The following is a 23,731-nucleotide window of genomic DNA, read 5'->3' on the forward strand; positions in this document are numbered from 1 at the left end:
CAGATAAATTTTCCCCACGGTAGGCTCATGCAGAAGGTAGTGAGGCATGGAAACTTGGCTGCAAGGATTCAGAATTGGCTAGCCCATAAAAGCCAGAGGATGGTAGCAGATGGAACGCCTTCTGATGGCAATTGATAACTCATGGTGTTCCACTGGGATCGGTTCTGAGACTCCTGCTCTTTGTGATCTTCATAAGTAACTTGTACGATGAAGATGACACGAAGGTTTGAAGAGTTGTGATTAGTGTACAAAGTGGTGACACAAAATTTGAGGTGTTGTAGATAGTATAGAAGGTGGTCATAGACAACAATGGGAGAAAGACAGGTTGAAGAGTTGGGCAAAGAAATGGTAGATGGAGTTGAATCTGTTAAACTGCAAAGTGATATATTTTGGAAGATCGAAGACAATACAAGTTAATCTTTGCATGCCAAGGAACAGAGGTATCTTGGGGTACAAGTCCATAGATCTCTCAAGGTCGCTGCACAGGTTGATAGAACAGTTAAGAAGGCTTATGCTATCTTGGCCTTCATTAGCCAAGGAATTGAATTCAAGTCCTGCATCTCTATAAAATTCTGATTACTCCATCCATAGAATGTTCAGTTCTGGTTGCCTCATTATAGAAAGGATGTGAAAGCTTTAGAAAGCATGCAGAGGAGATTTACCTGGATTAGAGAACATGTCTTATTAGGAAAGGTTGAGCAAACTAGGGAAACTCTCTTTGGAGCTACAGAGGATGATAAGTAACTTAATAGAGGCATACAAGATTACGCTGGGCATAGATAGGGTGGAAAGCCAGCATTTTTTTTACTCAGGGCAGCAATGGGCAATACCAGATGACATCTTTTTAAGGTTAGTGGAGGAAAAATTTAGGGGAGATGTTAGAGATCTTTATTTTTTAAACATAGAGAGTGGTGTGTACCTGAAATGGACTGCCAGGGTTAGTAGTTGAGGAAGATGCAACAGGGATATTTAGAAGACTGCTGAAGAGGTACCTGGATGTAAAAAAAGAAATAGGGGATTTTAGACTGCAAAGGAGTGGGGGTGGGGTGAAAAGATTAGATTGATCGTGAAGTAGATTTAGATAGTTTTGCTCAATATTGTGGGATAAAGGGCCTGTACTATGCTGTAGTGTTCTATGTATGTTCTTTGTCTACAGTTGAGTGTCTATAGCTGAACTAGTTTCATTTCTGAACATCTCCATCACCCCAACTCACCATCAGCTGTGTCCATTGAGCTATTATTGAATCCTCGAGGTACACCACGAACTGAGGAAACTTGTGGCCTCTCGAAGTGGGTAATACGCTCCGAGGCACCAGTGGTCACATCTGGCGGTGCTGAGTGGTTGTCTGAACAGAAGGGAAGGGATTAGAACATTGGGTCCTTCAAAGGAAAGGACCAAGAATGAACAATTTGATGCATTCCATTAAAACAAAAGAAACACACTCTTCAAATAATTATCTCCTCACTTAACTGTCTACACACCAAAAGCTAGCTGAAAAGTCTGTTACAACATTGTAATGGTTTTGACAGCAAGTGGGCCAAGAAAGTTTTCAATAGGCCTCCAGCTTATTTTAACTGAACATTCGCACAACTGGCAGCCCTCTGCAAAGTTTTCCCTCGTGCAACCCAAGGAGCTAAAATCAATCATTATATTCCTGCAGCTTTCAAACAGATAACAGCTGAAACCTTGAGAGCCTCTAATTTCGTTCCAAGTTAAATGTATTAAGCAGGAATTGAAGAGAAAGTTTCTTGCTCAGAAACTGATGGGAACATGGTTTGATTAAAGTAAATATCATTGACACATACAAGTTGAAGCTAAAGCTGTGCAAGAGGGAGGAATAGAAACATTGCTATGTTTCTAAACGACATTGCGATTCAAGGTCATAAGCTATTTATTAACATTTCAGTTTAAATAATTTTATTGTCAACTTGTCTGTGTTATAAAACCTACAGTAATATGAGGATCATATATTTTAGTTTTATTTTATGCGATCAGAAGCTGGCAGAGTTGATCACAGCAGAGAATCTGATTCATTCTGTAATGTTTGATTTTGCTGACTTTCTGCAGATAATATTAATGAATATATAATGACAAATGAACACATCCTTTGCTTTTGATTGGCAACATTTCAAAATCACACAATTAAATGTTGATTCATAAACCAGGGAAAATAGGTTTGAAACTCTTCAATGCCAACACCAACCTTTTTTAAAAATAAAAACTATGCTACTATCTGGCTCATTCTTTCCATTGAATAATTTAGAAATTTCAGTCAACATGTTTTGACCCATTTAACCAATAAATTTATAAATCTACTTAAACATTGTGGCTTTTTACACTGTTTACAAAATTTCCATGTTTTGTCATTTAGAAGTATTAGAAATAACAAGCATACTCAAATCCAGATTGCACTGTACCTAATCTTTTAGTGCCATTTCCTGCTGCCACAGTGAAACCCTGCACAAAGGAAGATAGGTGATGACCTGGGAGGTTAATCATCCTATCCCTAGATGTCACTGCAGAAGCTCCTCAGCAGTGTTCTACATCCAGCCATTTCAGCTTCATCAATTATATTCCTTTCTTCATAAAGACAGGATTGGGAATGTTAACTAATTGTCGCATCGTGTTAAATTCATTCAGCAAATGAGTCAGCCTACACCTGCATTCACCAAGTCTAAGTTAATATTCAGGAATGGGTTAATTGATAAGCAGCATTCAAAGCACTAAAATAACATGCTCAAGTATTGTGGATTTATTAAATGAAGTGATTCGCCTCATAAGGTTGATTAAGAATGGTGATCAGCCAAAGTAAATGCTGAAGCAGAACTTACGAGAAAGAGAAAAATGGAATCAAATGTTGGCAAAATAATCGGTTATCTTTAAGAGTAAAAACTTTTCACAAATTGGCTAGGTACCTTCAGAAAGTCTGAGCACTTTTCCAAAATAAAAAAAAAACCTGATATCAAAGCATTGGATGGAATGAGAAATTACAGGCAGGATATAATCAAAAACATGGCAAAGATGTCACCTGATCTGGATGGCTTACACCCCAACTTGGTAAAAGCAGTCCAAATGGTACCAAAGACTTGGAGTTACCAAGTGGCAAATGCGATAAAGAGCGATGCAAGGCCTGTTTTGAGGAACTGCAGGCCAGCAGGTTAACAGAAAAGGCAAAGGAAGGGGATAATCAAATGGCATGCACAGATTAATAAAACTTAGATTGCATTTGGCCAACTATCTTGAATAAACTAACAGAAGGCCAATAAAAAAAAAAGAGCACTATGGCCGATATGAATTTGAAGAAAGCAATGGACAAGGTATTTCATGAAAACTTGGCCAACAAAATTGAAACTCCTCGAATAAGAGCATCAATGTCAGTTTAGATAACATGAGTATCTGTAAATGGTAAATTGCTGTCATTCAAATCTACGGATGGTAAGCAGTGATATTCTCCAAGAGTTATTGCAGTGGCCACAGTTTCTCTCCAAATAGGAACAGAGAAAGGCTTTTAAAAATGCTAATAATATCAAACATTAAACAGCAATGAAGGCATCAATTGACTACATCAGAAGGGAAATTCAGAAGAATGGGGAGACAAGTAGCAAATGGAATTTAATATTTTGTGACAGGATGGGAAGAGCACATGTGTATGAGAAGAAGGTTCATGTTCATTGATCTTTGACACAAACGTAGAGGGAGAGCATAAGCAAAGCAGAAGAGATTAGGGGCTTCATAAGTGGAGCTCCAAATACAAAAGTAGGAAGTTATACCTCTGGTTTGACCATATTGGAATACTGCCACATTCCGAGAAAATGGATACTTAAGAGAGTGCAAAGAGATTTGTGGTTTTACAGCCTAAAATGAAAGCAGACAATTCTGGAAATGCTCAACATATCTGGCAGCATCAGATTGATCTGCTGAGTGTTTTCAGCATTTTCTCTTTTTATTGCAGACTTGCAATATTTGCAGTTTTTCAGTCTTCAAAATCCTGGCTTGTTACTTTCACCAGTGGAAAGAAGAAACAATTCATTAAGAAAATGAAGGAAAAACTTGGAACCCCATCCAAGGGTGAACCCACACAAGGTGGCGGGACCAGACAGCATACCTGGTCGGGTACTGAAGGACTGCATAGACCAATTGACAGAGGTCTTAATGGACATCTTTAACACCCCACTAAAACAGTCCATCGTTCCCACGGGATTCAAGACAGCCACCACCATCCTGGTACCCAAGAGGGTAACAATAACAGACCTCAATGATTACCACCTTGTGGCACTGACTTCCATCATTATAAAATGCTTTGAGCATCTGGTGATGGAACACATCAAAACACACCTCCCAGAGATGCTGAACCCATTTCGCCTGCAAAAGGAACCACAGACGATGCTATAACCTTGTTGCTTCACTCCACCCTGACCCACTTGAGAACATCTCATATGCCAGGTTGCTATTCATTGACCAGCTCAGAGTTTAACACAATCATTCCCAGAGGCTGGTGGAGAAGCTGTCCTCACTGGGCTCAACAAACCTCTCTACAACTGGATCCTAGACTTCCTAACAGACAGACCTGTCTGTCTGGGTCAGTAACGTCAAGTACCATCATGCTGACCTCTGGCTCAGCCCATTCCTGTTCACACTACTGACCCCTGACTGCATCACCAGATCCAGCTCCAACAGTGTCATCAAGTTTGTAGTTGACACAAAGGTAGTTGGCCTCATCAGCAACAACGATGAGTCACACCCCAAAGAGGTGGAAAGTCTCATGAAATGGTGTAAGAGTAACAACCTGGACAAGACGAAAGAGATAATCGTGGACTTCATGAGGACTAAGAACAACTACCTTCCACTACACATCAACAGTTCTGTAGTATAGAGAGTGGAGAGCACCGAGAACCTTGGTGTTCACTTAACTAGTGACCTATCCTGGATGCACAACATCTCCTCACTTGTCAGGGAGGCACAACAGCAACTGCACTTACTGAGAAGACTGAAGTGGGTAATGCTACCAGCCACCATTATGTCAACCTTCTATAGCAACTCTATCAAGAGTGTCCTGGGTGGCTGCATCATAGAATGGTCTGGTTGTTGTAAAGAAATAGATCTGAGATCAATCTACAGGACTATAAAAGGGGCAGAGAGGATCATTGGGGTTTCCCTCCCCTACATCGTGATCTACTGGAATCATTTGCTGAAGAGGATGTATAAAATCATTGAGAATTCCTTCCACCCTGCACACAGCACCTTTCACCTGTTCTTGTCGAGAAGAGATATGGGAGTATCATAGGCAGCACCACGTGGCTGAAAAACAGCTTCTTCCCATGGGCAGAGAGAAAGCTGAATGACCAAAGCAACTGCTCACACTAACCATCTGAGATTTTCATCTAAAGTAATATCTGTCTATCTATCTATTTATTTATTTGTGTAGATGAAATAGTTGTCCTGCATATTTATTGTTTGTCTATATGTGCGTTATGTCTGGCTGTATATGTGCATGTTTTGCACCGAGGACCAGGGAACGCTGTTTTGTCAGGTTGTTCTTGTACAATCTAATGTCAATAAATTCGACTTGAAAATAAGGAGGAGGAGCAGCCCCTTGAATCTCTTCTGCCATTCAATAATATCATAGATGGTTCGATCTTCGCCGTGAAATTACTTGCCCGTGCTGACCCCATTTCCCTTGAGACTTAAGTTATTGAAACATCTATCAATTCTCACCATGAATTCATTCAATGATTTTGCCTCCATAGCTCTCTTCAGCAGAGAATTCCAAAGAGTCATCACTTCAGAAAAAGAGATTTCTTAATATATGGAATAGGCAGCTGCTTATTCTTTTGATCAACATTTCTCCTTAAACTGAACATCTAGAATAGGGGAACCACCTAATAAGAATATTCATCAATTCGTTTAAATCCTACATTGCAAAGATGTCCGTTCATTCCTCTAGGCCCAACCCTGCTCAACCTTTCTCTCTATGTCAACCCTTCCATTCCAGGAATCAATTGAGTGAACTTCCTCTGAAATGCCTCCAATTAAATTACATTAAAATCCCAATTATCTGGCACTCAATAAACAGGAAATTCAAACAACCAGCAAAAAAAAACTAAATAAAAATTTAAATAAAAGTTTAAATAGAAGTTTAAAATTGTAAAAGTAAATGTTCTCTGAACCAATACTAACCCCTTGGGAGCAAACTTTCAGCCAGCTGAGCTCTCCAGTCGTGTCCCACCTGCAGCAGCTTTTAGAATAAAGTTTCAATAAAGTTGTGTTTGAATAAAATGGCAGCACTCAGGATGAAGAGCTGGCTGATGCCGCTCACCACTGGGGCAACTGTCCCAAAGTGTCTCCCTAGCCTTGCCTAGTAAGAGTCTTTTTCTTTATTAAAGTATAATTAAGTATATTAGGAAGGCTTTATCTGTAAGCTTGGGGGGGGAGGGGGGGGTGTTAATTATAGCGGTTAGCACAATGGTGTTATAATGCCAGCGTCCGGGGTTCAAATTTAAAGGAAGGTGCACTGAAGGTCTGACCAGGACACACATGGAGTTGAGTCAGGTTGTGTCGAGAGTTTTACCAAAGAGCCAGTCGATGCCGCTGGGATGACCCTCCTAAACTGTCTCCCTATCCCTGCCTAGTAAGAGTCTATATCTTTATTAGGATTAGATGCAATAGTCAGGCTTTATCTGTAAACTTGGTGGAGGGGAGGTTAATTATGACACAGCATGGTTAGTGTCACGCTGTTACAGCTCCATTGACTGGGGTTTGAATTTAAATTTTGTAGGTTACTAGAATTAGTTGATTAAAGTAAACTTTACATAATTAAAGACTACAATACTGATTTTTTTTTCAAATTGCTGACAATTTGCACTATTTTTTATCTTTTAAACGGTATATTCTTAATGCAGGTGTATTATAAAGCCATTGGAAAACAGCCTCAGTCAACTGGAATATTCACATTTCCGGCATCCATGTTTGAACAGGCATTCCTAGAACAACTGCCCAAGGGCATCCAACTGCTCCTGGCAGATGCAGATTTCAGCAACCCCCACAAGGAAAGTCGCAGCAGAAGCAGAAGTTATGTTGAAACAGAAGAGAGTGCGCTTGGTGTCTGTGAGGCTCATCATTAAACATCACAGCCAGACCCATTAATAGCAGCGGAGGGAACAGCAGCATCCCAGAGGAGGTGATCCAGATGACCAGTGGTGTTTCTACCACTAAGTTGGGTCCGGAGCCTGCCTGTGCAGGCCACCATGCACGTTTCAGAGAAACACCGGGGCCGTTGTCACTAATGGCCACGATGGCTGGCCACCAAGACAGCCTTCTGTACGTTTGGGACCGCTAGTCAGGACGACGCATTCTCGTAAGACAGGAGCAGAGGTCAGCATCCTGTCCCAACAGGGACAGGAGACCAGGAACAGGCAGTTGGGATGCCAATAATAGCACAATTAGGACCTATGGTACCTGCAAGGTCCAAATGCAGTTGGGAGGCGTGGATGTTCACACTGGCTGGACCGGAGTGGAACAGCTACTACTCCTCAGGGCAGACTTCCTATGCATCCACAGCCTGCTAGTGGACCTCAAGGAAAGGAGATTGGTCCACACCAAGACTTTTCAAACTTTCCCCTCAAAGATGCCTGGCTCCCTGCACTCCACCTGGACTCCATACAGAGATCGGACAACAAGTACACCAAAGTCCTGATCGAGTTTCCTGCAGTGCTCACCCCCAATTCACCACGGTGATGCCCCCTACCCAGGGCCCGCCGCTCCACGTAAGGGCAAGACGCCTTCGTCCAGAGAAGCTCCAGCTGGCGAAGGAGGAATTCAGGAAGCTGGATAAGCCTGGCATGGGTATCTCCCCTGCACATAGTATCCAAAGCAACTGGGAGCTGGAGACCATGCGGCGACTACCGCTGGCTCAACAAGGCCACAACATCGGATTGGTACCCCCGTGCTTTACATCCAGGACTTCGTGGCTAACCTGCACGGGGCAAGGATCTTCTCCAAGGTGGACCCTGTGTGGGATATCATCAGATCCCGGTACACCCTGATGATATCCCCAAGACTGCCATCATCACTCTGTTCAGCCTCTTCGAATTCCTCCGAATACTGTATGGGCTACAGAACTCCAAGACCTGGACAGCATCTTCATGTACCTGGACGACATCCTGGTAGCAAGCAGGAACCAACAGGAGCATATGGTGCACCTCTGCAACCTCTACGCCCGACTGAGCAAGTTTGGCCTGACGATCAACCCAGCCCCATTAAGCAACTAGCGGGCAGCTTAAAGGCCAGTGACCACAAAATGGTGATGGCCTTGCTGCGCAGCCAACAGACAAGGACAATGCACGGAGAAGAAGGGCATTGTTATGCAGAAAAGTACCCGCATGCAGGAAACCCGCTTTTGTTATGTATAAAAGTTGGGCCTGAGCCCTAATAAAACTCAGAGCTTAACCTGACTACACTATGTGTGTGTCTTTCAAGTAGCGTGTGGCTACATATTTTTAGTTTTGACTTTCAAAGACTCATGTAAATTCAACAAACGATACATTACATTCTTTTCCTATGATTTAGAGTCCATTTTTCCACCCCCTTGCTCCATCCCCTCCCCATCCTTTAATTATACAAATACGAAAACAATACAAAAATATAAAAACCACATAAGTACCGGTGAAATCAATGATCCTCCACAAGGCTGGAGTACCCAGGATGCTAAATAAAAATGGTAGGGGCAAAAACACATTGTATGAGCCACATTCCCCAATTCACACTCTCAATTATTCACTTGCTGGGATGTATTGTTTCTTTTCTCTTATTCAGGGAGGGGGAGGGGTGTGTGAATTATATCTGTGGACCTATATGTTTCAGATAAGGTTGCCACACTTCATTGAATGTGTCATATCTCTTCCTTAAATTGTAAGTGATTTTCTCCAGGGGAATGAAACACTGTATTTCCGTATTCCATCATGTGGTATTTAGCTGGGACACAAACTTCCACATAACCGTTATACACTTCCTGGCTACTGATAAGATGACCGTCACAAACTGAATTTGGTGTTTGGATAGTCTAAACTGTACTTCCCCAATGTCCCATAGAATGTACAACTCCAGATCCTGTGGAAAATCCACTTTTGTAATTGTTTTCAGAATGTCCCCCAGGTCTTCCCAGAAGGATTTCAACCTTTTTCCACAGCCAGGCAGAGTGGAAAAAGGTTCCAACCTCCACACCGCACCTAAAGCACATTTCTGAAATTTCTGGGTTTGTCTTGTGTCATTTTTGCGGTGTGAGGTAGCAAGAAATTATATTGCACCTGCATGTGTCTGGCATTGACAATTCCCGTCATGCTATTCCCACATGTCTTCCCACCATTGTTGGTCAATTGTTATGTCCAAGTCCAACTCCCATCTTTCCCTTGATGGATGCAAGACAGGTTTTGGGCCATTAATTTGGAATATGGAATGCATCTTAGATATAAATTTACACTCATTCCCCTTTCAAATTAGAATTTCCATGACGCTCCAGTCTGGCATGGTCATTGTTGGTCCCAGTTTGTCCCTTAGGAAAGACCTTAATTGCAGCAAGCAGAAGAATATTCTGATTGATAACTCATATTTGGCCCTCAACTGCTCGAATGATATGAGCTTCCCTTGATGGAAATAATCCTTGATCTCTTTCTGGCACCAGGTATCCAGGATCTTATTGCCTAGAATCATTGGAATTAAATTGTTCTGGGTCAAGGGTGATTTTGGAGATATTCCCACCTTCAATCCAATACATTGATTTATTCTTTGCCTGGTCTGGCACACGTTTTATGATGGGATTATCTGCTTTTTTTAAATAATGTCCCATTTGTATATAAATTCTGCTGCTATTTTTTCCCCCCATCACATGAAGTCCAATTTGTGCCCAAGAAGGGGGACCTCCTCCCTCAAAAGGTATGGCAATAAACCTTGCCTGGGATGCCCAGTAGTAGTTTTTAAACATTTGGCAGTTTTAAGCCTTCCAATTTATATTCCCATGTCAACTTTTCCATGGAGACTCTATAGACACATTACTATTCCACATAAAGTTTCTGACACATCCATTGAGCATCTTAAAGAAGCACTGGGCCAATGAAATTGGCAATGTTTGAAAAAGAATTGTAGTCTTGGCATCACCTTCATTTTTACACAGTTAACTTTTTCCATCTAGCCAGATCCTCCAGAGCAAAGAGAGATAATTTAGTTTACACTCATTGCATTAAGTCTTTATCCACTTTTATCCCCAGGTATTTAATGCCTTCCTGCATCCACTTAAATTGGCTTCCCTGTTGGCAGGATCTATAATCCCCTTTCGTCAAAGGCATGATCTCGCTTTTATCCAGATTACCCTTATACTCTGGGACCTTCCCATAACCTCCAGTGTGGTCCTCAGTCTGGCCAACGACCAGCACTCCCAGGCTTTGTCAATTATAATAATGCATTGTCAGCAAACAGGTTGATTTTGTGTTCCCTCTGGTCCACCCTGAACCCCTTTATGTCTGGATCCCGCCAAATGATTTCTGTCAATGGCTCATAAGCTAGTATGAACAGAGTTGGGGACAATAGGCAGTCCTGCCTACTAGATCTACTCAGCAGTAACATTGGAAACATCAGCCTGTTTGTAATGATTTTAGTCTGGGGCTTATAATAGTGTCCTTACCCAATTAATAAATGTTTGGCCCAGACCAAATTTTTCCAGTACCTTGATCAGAAAATCCCACTCCAATCTATCAAAGGCCTTCTCCACATCCAAGGATACAGCCACTCCCGTGTTCATCCCTGACTGATGTATTGTATTGAGCAATCTAGCTACATTGTCTGCTGATTGGCTCTTTTTGAACAAATCCAGCCTGATTCAGTTTTGTTAATTTCAGCAAATGTTTTGCCAACCTATTGGCCAATGTTTTTGCTATAATTTTATAATCTGCATTCAATAAAGATATAGGTCTATAGGAGGAGGGCTTCAATGGGTCCCTGTCCTTTTTTGAAAATCACCATAATGAGTGCTGTTGAAAAAGACTCCAGGAGGGAATGCATCTCTGCTGCCTGATCTACCATCTTCATAAGAAGGGGCATTAAAATTCTATAAAATTCAGCAGGGAAACCATCTTCTCCGTTCTTTACTTTTATGAAGTGAATGGTGGAAACTTGCTTCCCATGTGGAGAGTAAAAATACAAATGAGGAAATTGGAAAGGTACTCAAGCAAAGAAATGTTGTTAAACCATGGGGTAGGGGTAGGGCAGAGGAACAGGACTGACTGGGTTTTTGTCTTGAAAAACAGCATGGCTGACAGCTTCTCTCAATATTTTCCTAACTCTAGGAAACAAAACTATGATAGGCTCACAAGATTTTACAACATATATCTCTAGGATATGATACACAGGCATGGTTTCTGCTGTTAGTGCACAACATGCATAATGTTTCTACTAATTACCTCACAGACATAACATACTTCTACACAAACCATAAGCCTCATTTTATGAGAGGGAATACATACAATACTTGCTAAAACAGCAACTCAAGTATGCATCACATCCCGAGGAAAGAGAACAATAAACACTGTTTTGCCAACAAAGAAGTGAGACCAGAATTGAGACAGAGAAGTCACGAGTTCAAATGGATGATGTAGCTTACATTGCCAGGATCATTAAGAGTCTGATGTAAGTGTACATCTGGAATTCATATAATTTATAAATTTTTAAATAAAAATTAATACCATCCACTTATACAGAGAGATAACAGGCCCGAAATTTCAATACAGATTTCATATTGCATAAAATGAAGCATTTTCCTGCTATTCTCCAGTTTCCAGATTTTAATGTAAAACATTTTGGTTTTAACTTACAGCAGTGTTAATGAAACTAGACACACCATCACTTTTCAGTCTCATTTCTTATATCATGATTTTCATTTTCCTCAAAATCTTTGTTAATGTCTGCTGCGTCCTTTTTTTAAAAGGACAAACTTCAATTTCAAACTTGAAAACTTACCTCATACATAAACTCAGAATGGACAATTTAGGAAAGGAATTTTTATATGTGCATACACAGTGGAAGACGTAGGATTAAGGAAAATGTTCAGACAATGCTCAGGTTACAAATGTTTTAAAATAGATCAATTTCAATAATGTTTTTTACACACTATGCAGACAGAAGTGCTATTCCCATCACTACATATCACTCAGAATAAAAAAAATTCCACCTTCCTTATTGTCTTATTGTACCACTTCCTATTTACTAACTATTAATGCAAACAAAATATGCAGATTTCTGTCATTCAGGAGAATGTTCAAAATAAAACTCATTTGTGATCAGCAGTTCTAACACCAAATGCTTTATTTTACACCTCCCATGCTATAACTTCAACCCCTCCACCAATACCTGTAAAGTCATTAAACTTTGACTAAAATATTAACTCTAAATGACTGTTAAAATCAATTTACATAATTACAATGTAAAATCTCCTCTGAGAAAGCAAACACTGATCCCAATCAAAAATTGTAACTTTTTCCTTTTATTTTCCCTTAATTGTGATAACAATATGTGAGTAACACAGCCAAAATATACCAGACTCTCAAACTAAAAGTATTTTACAATGAGGCCTATCACTCATTCGATTGGAGGAAACAAACAAAATATTTGTTAAAGCTAGATAAAATATTTAATATTTTAATTGGTGTGTATATATATATATTGATATATATATATATACATATATATAGATAGGTATATCTATCTATATATAGATAGATATATATATCACTGTCTGCTTTTTAAATATTTGTAATATTAAAAAACTTTTAAATCAAACAAACAGAAGGTTGTGCAGATAAGAAAAAGTGTGTCATAAAAAAAGTATTCTCAAGTAACATGTTTCAAGTTTAACCTAATAACAAAGATGTTTGGTGGATGAGATCCAACTTGTGCAAGTCATAGTTGCAATCAGCAAAAAAAATAGTAGCACAAGTTATCATGTCCAAGATTTACAACTAAATTCCCCAAATTTGATGTGTTGGGATTTAGCTTGCAGTCATCAGATATCTTCAGATCTCAAAATCCATTCCAAACATCTTACAAATTTCATCATGTGTGGCTGAAGATTTCCACACCATTAATGCAGACATTGCTCTGACTGTCTTCCATTGATAACTGATTCAAAACTTTAATTAAGCCCAAATTTCTGGTAATGAATCAAAGAAAATGAAATTGTCTTTATTGGTGAGCACTGTAACTGAATCTCTCTTTGGCTTGGCTTCGCGGACGAAGATTTAAGGAGGGGGTAAGAGTCCACGTTAGCTGCAGGCTCGTTTGTGGCTGACAAGTCCGATGCGGGACAGGCAGACACGGTTGCAGCGGCTGCAGGGGAAAATTGGTTGGTTGGGGTTGGGTGTTGGGTTTTTCCTCCTTTGCCTTTTGTCAGTGAGGTGGGCTCTGCGGTCTTCTTCAAAGGAGGTTGCTGCCCGCCAAACTGTGAGGCGCCAAGATGCACGGTTTGAGGCGATATCAGCCCACTGGCGGTGGTCAATGTGGCAGGCACCAAGAGATTTCTTTAGGCAGTCCTTGTACCTTTTCTTTGGTGCACCTCTGTCACGGTGGCCAGTGGAGAGCTCGCCATATAACACGATCTTGGGAAGGCGATGGTCCTCCATTCTGGAGACGTGACCCATCCAGCGCAGCTGGATCTTCAGCAGCGTGGACTCGATGCTGTCGACCTCTGCCATCTCGAGTACTTCGACGTTAGGGATGAAAGCGCTCCAATGGATGTTGAGGATGGAGCGGAGACAACGCTGGTGGAAGCGTTCTAGGAGCCGTAGGTGATGCCGGTAGAGGACCCATGATTCGGAGCCGAACAGGAGTGTGGGTATGACAACGGCTCTGTATACACTTATCTTTGTGAGGTTTTTCAGTTGGTTGTTTTTCCAGACTCTTAATATATTGCTCACCAATGCATCATGAATTGTTGCTGCAATAGTTGCATCTAGATTCATTATGAATATCAAAAGGAAATTTTTAAAATAAATAAATATGTTCACTCCTGAAAAGATACTGAGCATTTCCAGCCCTTTTAGTTTTTCTTTCAACTACATCATAAATGTTTTTGTGTTGTTCTTGGCTTTAAATCACACAATGCAGGTTATTTCTGTATTGCATGAAGTGCTGATGTATGAGGAAAATACTTTGGAATGCCTGCTGCATGCCCAAATCTGATTTAATATTCTAAGCTAAATCCTTTGCAGCAAAATATTGTGGACTCTGATGACAAAAACAAGAAGAATTAAAGAACTTTACAGCTCACAAGATGTCCATTCAACTAGAGGTGGAGCCAGGTTCAAAAGTTAAGGGGAGCAAGCATGTAAAAAGACACCATGACATATACCAGATGATGAATCAGTGGTTGATTGGCCGGCAGTACTGATCTGTCGGTGGCATCGGACCATAATGGGGGTCAGGTGGCGACAGCTTCAGAGCAGGGTAGCAGTGGCATCAGAGCGGGGAGGTGGAATTGTCGAACCAAGGCGTTAGACCAGGGGGTGGGAAGGCCCCTGCACCCTGTCTAGTTACGCCACTGCATTCAACTCATCACATCCACCAGCCAAAGATGAAGTCACATTAATTATGCTTTTCAAATGTTAGGCAAGAGCCATGTACATTCGAGAGCATTGCTTTTTTTTAAAAGAGAGATTTCCTGCCCTCCAGCCATTCCTCTACCCACTTTCACTATTACCCACTCAGTGAGGCTCCAGATCACCACACTTGGGTGAAAATATTCCTCCTCATGGCTCCTCGCATCAGTCCATAAATCCATTATCCTTGCCTTAACCCCTATTTCCCCTTTTCAGGGTTTCATAATTTTATGTGTAGATGATGGCGCCTTACAGAGGCAACTCTTTGCAGGCAGCTCTGATGGAAATAATCAAATATTCTCATTCAGAACATCAAAAAATGAAACAAAAAATGAGAAACACAAAATCAAATCTACCTGACCACATGGGTGTCCTAAGATTGCTGGCAGACCTTGGAATGAGGGGAATCAGCAGTCTCTGGCTGTGGGACCTTTAAACAGCTCACACAAGAACACCACCACCATGGGAGTTTTAAACAGCCTGCAATCGGGCCATTTAAACTTCGCAGGAGTCGAAGACAGCAGACGCTCACCACATTTAAACATAGCAGAGGATTTAAAGGAACAGTGCACGGACCACTTGAAAAGCCCAGGAATTACCAGTAGTGGGCCCACAGGCCAGGTAAAGAAGATCTGACCACGTGGACGTTGGTGGGGGTGGGGTGTGGGACACAGGTCAAGCTGAAACGCTGGGACCTCATGCTTCCTTACCATCCTCCTGGCCAATGCAGAGTTCTTGGAGACTTCAACATCAAAGAAACCTCAGGGAGTGCTGCATGATGTGTTTTACAGAAACATGGATAAACATGGACATTCCAGACAGGACGTTGCAGCCCAAGGGCTACATCCTCCATTGTGCTGACAATGCACTGGCACCTGGTAAAATGAAGGGAGGCTGCATTTGTGTCATCATCAATTCATTGTGGTGCACAGACATGACAGTCATGCCCCAGTCCTGCTCCCCTGACCGGGAACATCTGGCGATTAAGTATCATCCCTTCTATCTGCCAGGGGAGTTCACTGTCATCATCCAGGTCGCAGTGTACATCTGCCCCAGCCTAACATCTGGCGAGCACTGGAGGGACTGAGCACTGTAATAAACAGCTATGAGACAGCATATCCTGATGTGTTTAAGGCTGGGGTTCAAGATCTTTACATGTCCAGGTTTGACCTGCAGAAGGCCATCTTTGAAGAAAAGTGGCAATTCTGGAGGAAGCTTTAGATAGAGATAGGCCAGCTATGGCAGGGAGTGCAGCCATTATAGCCTATAAAGTGCGGGAGAACACTATAGAAGGCTGTGATGCTTCACTACCTGATGAGCTGAACACCTTCTATGACTGCTTTGAGGAGAAGAACCAAACGATGCCTACTAGAATCCCTGAAAAGGCTGAGGATCATGTGATATCTGTCTCTGAAAGTGACGTCAGAACATCATTGCAAGGCTTTTATGCAAGTTTGCATTGCAAGTTTGAAATTCTGCACCAACCAACTAGCCAGAGTGTTCACAGACATTTTCAACCTCTCATTGCAGCAGCCAGAGGTTCCCACCTGTTTCAAAAGGGCATCAATCACCCAAGAAGAGTAGTGTGAGCTGCCTCATCGCCTACCGCCCAGTAGCAATAACTTCTATTGTGATAAAATACTTTGAGAGGTTGGTCATGGCCAGAATTAACACATCCTAAGCAAAGATTTGGACCCACTGCAATTTACCTATTGACACAATCGCTCCATAGCAGATGCAATATCGCTGGCTCTCCACTCAGCTCTAGATCACCTCTAAAACAGTGATTTATACATACGACTGCTCCTTATCGACTACAGTTCAGCCCTCAATAACATTATTCCCTCAGTGTTGGTCAAAAGCTACAAACTTTAGTCCTCAGTATCACCCTCTGCAACAGGATCCTTGACTTTCTCATTGCAAGACCACAGTCAGTGCGAATTGGAAACAACGTCTCCTCCTCTCAGATTATGAACACAGGCACACCCCAAGGATGCATGTTTAGGCCACTGCTCTACTTATTATACACCCATGACTGTGTGGCCAGGCATAATTCCAATGCCATCTACAAATTTGCCAATCACACCACAGTTGTCAGCAGAATAACAACGGCAATGAGGAAGCGAACAGGAAGGAGAGAGATCAGCTTGTTGATTGGTGTAACAACAATAACTTTGAGCTCAACGTCAGTAAAACCAAGAAAACAATTGTGGACCAGAAGGAAGTCAGGGAAACATGACCCAGTCCTCATCGTGTGGAGAGGATGGAGAACTTCAAATTCCTGGGTGTCAACATCTCTGAGGATCTGTCCTGGAACCTCTACATTGATGCAATCACAAAGAAGAAAGCTTGCCAGTGGCTATACTTTGGGAGGTGTTTGAGGAGATTTGGTATATCACCGAAGACACTCATAAACTTCTACAGATGTACCATGGAGAGCATTTTGGCTGGTTGCATCACTGCCTGGTATGGAGGAGTCAATATGGAGGCATCAACTTGCAGGACAAGAATAAACTCCAGAGAGTTGTTAAGCAGCTTCTATCTTCAAAGACCCCCACCACACAGGCCATGCTCTCTTCACTCTGCTACTATCAGGAAAAAGGTACAGGAGTCTAAAGACAAGCACTCAACAGCACAAGGTCAGCTTCTTCCCCGCTGCCATCAGATTCCTGAATAATCAATGAACCAAAGACACTGCCTTACTTTTCGTGTATTATTATTTTAAATTTTTTACAGTAATGGTGCAAGATGGTTACAATGTGAATGTTTCCACTACGATGCTGCCGCAAAACACTAAATTTCATGACTTGTTCGCGACAAGAAATTCTAATTTGGAAATTCTACCCCAGCTTCTTCTGTTTAAATTAAAGTTAAGTGAAACTAAGATAATTCACTATCTAACTACTTGGAGAAACCGACAGGTTCAAAATCTGGCTTACCAGGTAATATTTGTTATTTCCCCCTTTCACCAGGGCCTCTAAATTCATTTCCTTCATTTGGTTGCCTTGAAACTTAACTGGTTCTGTTTCCTCTCTCCTTTTTGAGCAGTGGACAGTGTTGTTTCCCACAGTGTGCTTAAATTTACTGGGTTAATTTGAATTATTATTCTGTGTGATACCTTACAAGTGAATGAAAAGTGTGCTGGAGTATCAATACAATAATATCCCACAATTCAGAAAAATACCTGAGTGTGAGTGTGGCAGATTAATGGAGTTTTACTGTATGTACACGAGTTGAAAAGGGAAGCACACAATCCACTGGAGGAACTCAGCAGATTGAGCAGTAGTAGTGGGAGGAAAAAGGGTGGTCAACATTGTAGCCCGGACGGAACTCAAGTTTTCTTCTATTGTTCCTTGACCATTGAGTTTCTTAGCAGATTGTATGTTGTTCTAGATTTCAGCATCTGCAGTATGTCATGTGCATCATTTCATAAAACTTCAACTGTGGCATAAAGGCCAAAGATTGATGGAGATCAACATAACTCCATACAAGCAAATGATCTGTAAATTCAGCACATTTAAATAGAAATGTACCACTGTTGTTTGTAGTATGTATGAATGACTTGGATAAAAACAGAGGTGATCTGATAGGTAAGTCTGCAGATGACATGAACATTTGTGGAATTATGGATAAAGGAAGGCTGTCAAAGGATAAAACACAGGTGGATGGTTGGGTAAAGAAATGACAGGTGGAGTTTAATCCTGATAAGTGCGAGGTTATATGTTTTGAAGTCAAAGGCACGAGGAAAGCATACAGTAAATGACAAGGCTCTTTTGGAGATGATACACAGAGAGTAGATAGATGGCTCCCTGAAACTGGCAACACAAGTAGATAGGTTGGCAGAGAAGGCAAATTGCATGGTTGCCTTCATCATTCAGGGCACTGAGTGAGAAATCATGCTGTAGTTCTATGAAAAGGCAAAGAAGAAAATCTGCAGATGCTGAGGACTAGTGCAGTGGAAAAACTCAACAGGTCATGCACCATCCATAGGAAGCAAAAGGCAGCTGACATTTCAGGCCTGAGCCTTTCATCCCAAGTGCTGAAAATCAGACAGCATCAATATTGATCTCCAATTTCTATGAACCCCCTTCGATAGTTTCCCCTTTCCCTCTGTTGCCCTTTCTCCCATCATCCTACGCTCTCCCTTCTCACCTTCTTTCTCCAGCACTTCCACCTGTATCCACCTATTCCATGTTTGCCTGTGCTCCTCCACCCCCACCCCCACCCCTTCTTCCAATGAAGTTTCTCTAGCACTTTTATGTTCTGCAATTCTATGAAACTGGTAAGGGCACATTAGACCTCTGTGTCAGTTCTTGAAACCACATTATAAGAAAAATATGTGGGCTTTGGAGAGGGCACAGAATTTAGACAGACACATGAATAGACTGGGAATGGAAAGTTGTAGACCATGTGCAGGCAGATGGGATCATCTTTGTCTGTCATCAAGGTTGCCAGAAGCATCATGGTGTGCTGTATTTTTATGTTCTCTGTTCCCCGGTTTCTACTGATTCAGAGTATCAAATCATAAATTCAGTTAACTAAAATTACACAATTAATAAGGCTGCTCTTTCCAAAGCTCCAGGTTTCACAGAATTCAAAAACAATATTATGTCCAAATTTACATTTCTCGTGAGAAATGCAAAGTGGCTAGCTAAAAATCAAAATAGAAGATTCAGGAAATATCAAAAATATAAAAAACAACCAGTAAACTATATAATCTATTTGCCAAATTTTCTTGAAGAAAACAAACGAGTTCGATAGGAAGACGAGATTAATGGTGTTAGATTGAGAAGATGATTCATGGCTGAAAGAGCAGGCACATATCCAATCATCTCAAGGGCTGGAACTTCTTATTCACTAAAACAAAAGGTGCAAATAAGTCTAGAACAGGATTGACTTGGGATAGATCCCAAACCTGAACTTCCTCAAAGCAATTAATACAGTACTTGATCTGACAAACCCAATACTAACTGAAAACCGCACAGAAAACTCAAAGCAAATCTACAAGAACAGTTTTTAACCTCATGAACCAAGACCTAAAGAGAGCATACTTTCAGAAAGGAAAACTGAGTGGGTCACAGAGAATTGGAATATTCTATTATGGCAACAAATAAAAACACAACATAACCACTGACAACAATTCCTGAACTGAAGGATTATCCCAACAACTATCAAGTGAACATGTATACTGAGAAGAGTTCAACTTCCCATACTCAATTTAATTTTGTTTGGAAAAACTCAAAAACTTGCCAATTTAATGCCTTGAATCTCAAGCTGTCCTCACAATTATGCAAATAAATGCCATCAGACCATCTTCCCAAGTCTGACATAGCATATGGTTATTAATCCACATTCATTCTCAAGATAAAGTAACCGCCCACATTGTCAATGTCTAAGACATTCTTCTGCCTCCAAATAGCAATAGCATTTCTGACTTTTAGCAGAAATGTGCACTTTACTATCAGCTAGTAGGCTTATAAATAGAAGGAAGGCATTGAAATGCAAAAGTATAACCAGGATACAAGGAATAAGGGGATAACAAGAGAGAATTAAAAAAAAAAATTACCACAGGTATATGAAGCAAGAGCAGCAAAATTATAGGACTAAGATATGGTGGGAAGGGAGAAAATCAAAGCTCCATATCTGCCTGCATAATAGGTCCCCTGCATAACCACGGCCGAGGTGAGAAGAACACTATCCAAAATGAACTCACACAAGGCAGGTACTAAAGGACTGTGCAGACCAACTGACGGAGGTCCTTGCAGACATCTTCAATACTCACTACAGCAATCCATTGTCCCCACAAATTTCAAGACAGCCACCATCATCCAGGTACCAAAGAGGGTGATAGAAATAGGCCTCAATACCGACTGCCTATTGGCACTGACCGCCACCATTATGAAATGATTTGAGCGTCTGGTGATGAAGCGCATCAAAGTGCACCTCCAAGAGACATTGAACCCACTTCAATTTGCCTAAAGACAGAACCGTTCCACTGATGATACTCTAGCCTTGTCCCTCGATTCCGTCCTGACATACCTTGAGAATAACACCTCATACACCAGGCTGCTGTACATTGACATCAGCTCAGCATTTAATATGATCATTCCCCAGAGGCTGGTGAAGAAGCTGTCCTTGCAGTGACTCAACACCCTTCTCTGTAACTGGATTCTGGGCTTCCTAACTGAAAGGCCATAGTTTGTCTGGGTTGGTAGCAGAACATTAAATACTCTCATGCTGAGCACCTCAGGGCTGTGTGCTCAGCTCGCTCCTGTTCACACTACTGGCCCATGACTGCAATGCCAGATCCGACTCAATGGTGTCGTCAAGTTTGCAGATGGCACAATGGTAGTTGGCCTCATCAGCCACAACGATGAATTGCACAACAGAGAAGAGATGGAAAATCACATGTCAAAGTGCAAGAGTCACAACCAGAGTCTCAATGTGGACAAGACACAGGAGATAATTATGAGCTTCAGGAGGACAAGGGACGACCATCCTCCACTAAACATCAATAATTCTGGGAGCTCTATCAAGAGCAAACTGGGTAGCTGCATCAGAGTATGCTACAGTTGCTGAAGAGCATTGGATCAGGGACTCCATCGATGTTATCTACCAAGATTGTTGTCTGAAGAGGGCTTGGAAAATTGTTAAGGATCAACCTGCACACAGCATCTTCTAGTTACTCCCATTAGGAAAGAGATACGAGTATCAGAGCTAGAAACAGCAGGCTGAGAAACAGCTTCTTCCCATGGGCAGTTAGACTGATGAATGGCTCATACAAACCCTCAGAGACTCTATTTATTTAACAACATTTATTCATTTTTACATTTGTATTGCATATAAATTGCTTGTAAAAATGTGTACTGTCTATATATGAGTTTGCATGTTTTTACACCGATGACCAAAGAAAGCAGTTTCATCCACTTGTACTTATAAAATGAATGATAATATACATGAACTCGAAAATGCGCTTATGTAAATGAACTTGTGCACAAACATACACAATCACAACTGAAAAACTAAATTAAACTATTCTGTTTCCATCATTGGTTGATAGAATGCAATACATCTCCATTTGATTTTGCATGTTATCAATATAAATTTATCAGCTGTACAAAAATAGGGGAAAGTAAACAAGTTTATTAAAAACAAAAATGCAACAAAGTAAACTGATACATTGGGAAAACGATGAATTATCAGTGTGTGAGAGCAATATTTTATTTGCCGGCAAAAATGTCACAATCACTAACTTCACATGCCTAATGTCATAGTTTCTCCTTAGGAATAAAATGTTAGATTTGTATTTATTTCAAAATAATCATGATTATGGAATAAGAAGAATTATTTTACATTACAATGCATTATTGTGCTGACTGCGGATTTGAAAAAAGTTAGTAGATTTAGGTCTATCCATGCTGCATCTTACCTGTCACGTTGTTAATCGTATTTGGCAGGACCAACAAAAATAATTCCTCTGAACAATATCTATCCCTAATACCTTAGAATCTTACAATATTTTGGTACAGCACAAACAAGAAATATAAAAGCAAAAATATATCAGCGCTGTGTATAAAGTCCTTTTAATTGAGTTTCAAAATTGGATGAAATTAAATTTTCAGGTTTCTGGACCATTGGGCTCTCTTCCAGGGAAGGTGGGACCTGTTTCCACAGGACGGTTTGCATCTGAACTGGAAAGGAACTAATATCCTTATGGGAAGGTTACCTCCAGGAGGTTTAAACTAGATTTGTAGAGGGATGGGAACCACACTGCCAGAGTATATTTTAGGGGAGTGGAGGAAGGAAAAATTAATGTGAAAATTGCATGTAACGTTATGTCAAAGGGTTGTTTGTGGTGGAAATTTTCACAGGTTCATCTATTTCAATGCAAGAAGTACTGTAGGAAAGGCAGAGGAGCTTAGAGTGTAGATTGTCATATGGAATTATGATATTATGGCCATTAGTGAAACTTGGTTGCAGGACGGGCAGGATTGGCAGCTCAATGTTCCGGGCTTACATTGTTTCAAACGTGATAGAGCAGGAGGATGAAAGGGGGAGGAGTGGCATTGCTCGTCAGGTAAAATATCACTTCTGTGCTCAGGCAGGAGAGACCAGAGGATTCTTCTACTAAGACTATATGGGTGGAGATGATGAATGGGAAAGGTATGACTACACTCATAGAGTTTTATTATAGACCACTCAATAGTCAGCGAGAATTGGAAGAGCAAATCTGTAGAAGAGAGAGAGAGCAGGCAGCTGTAGGAAACATAAGGTTGTGATAGTAGGAGGTTTTAACTTTCCACATATAGACTGCAACTCCCATGCCGAAAAAGGGCTGGGTCAAATGTGTTCAGGAAAATTTTCTAAATTAATATATAGATGCATCAACTATAGAGAGTGCAATACAGGATCTCAGGAATGAGATAGGACAAGTAACAGGAGTACATTTAGGGGAACATTCTTGGTCCAGTGATAATAATGCAATTAGTCTCAAGTTAATTATGGAGAAAAATATGTCTGGGCATCAGGTTGACATTCTTAAATGGAAATAGGCCAACTTTGAGGAAATGAGAAAGGGTCTAGAATGTGGGGATTGGGATAAGTTGTTTTCTGGCAGACCTTCAAAGGTAAAATTTTGAGAGTATAGAGTCTGTATATTCCTGTCGGGATTAAAGGCAAAATTAACAAGCAGAGGGAACCTTGGTTTTCAAGGGATATTGGGGATCTCGTTCGAAAGAAGAGGGAGGTATATAGCAGATATAGGCAACAAGGGGAAAATTAGGTACTTGAGGAGTATAAAAAATACAAGAAAAAAATCTCAATGAATAAATCAGAAAGGCTAAAAGAAGACATGAGGTTGCTTTGGCAAACAATATGAAGGAAAATTCTATGGGTTTCTACAGATATATTAAGAGCAAAAGGATAGTAAAGTGTAAAATTGGTCCTCTTGAAGATCAGAGTGATCAACTATGTATGGAGCCAAAAGAGATGAGGGAGATCTAAAGTGCATTTTTGCATCAGTATTTACTCAGGAAATTGGCGCAGGGTCAAGGGAACTTTGGAAAACAAGAAGTGAGGTTATGGAACCAATATT

The 23,731-nt window shown here is 40.9% G+C and overlaps 1 protein-coding gene across 7 annotated transcripts in view; it reads right to left on the minus strand.

The window, feature by feature from the left end:
- The window catches only part of LOC138761669 (disco-interacting protein 2 homolog A-like), a 294,820-nt gene that overhangs the window by 79,455 nt on the left and 191,634 nt on the right, over nucleotides 1–23,731 (minus strand). For all 7 annotated transcript variants that reach the window (XM_069934205.1, XM_069934204.1, XM_069934203.1 and 4 more), the window contains one exon: nucleotides 1,215–1,346. In XM_069934205.1, coding sequence (XP_069790306.1) covers nucleotides 1,215–1,346 — 132 coding nt within the window. The remainder of the gene's footprint in view (nucleotides 1–1,214; nucleotides 1,347–23,731) is intronic.

This window comes from Narcine bancroftii, chromosome 4 (genome assembly GCF_036971445.1).
Source record: "Narcine bancroftii isolate sNarBan1 chromosome 4, sNarBan1.hap1, whole genome shotgun sequence".
Lineage (NCBI taxonomy): Eukaryota > Metazoa > Chordata > Chondrichthyes > Torpediniformes > Narcinidae > Narcine > Narcine bancroftii.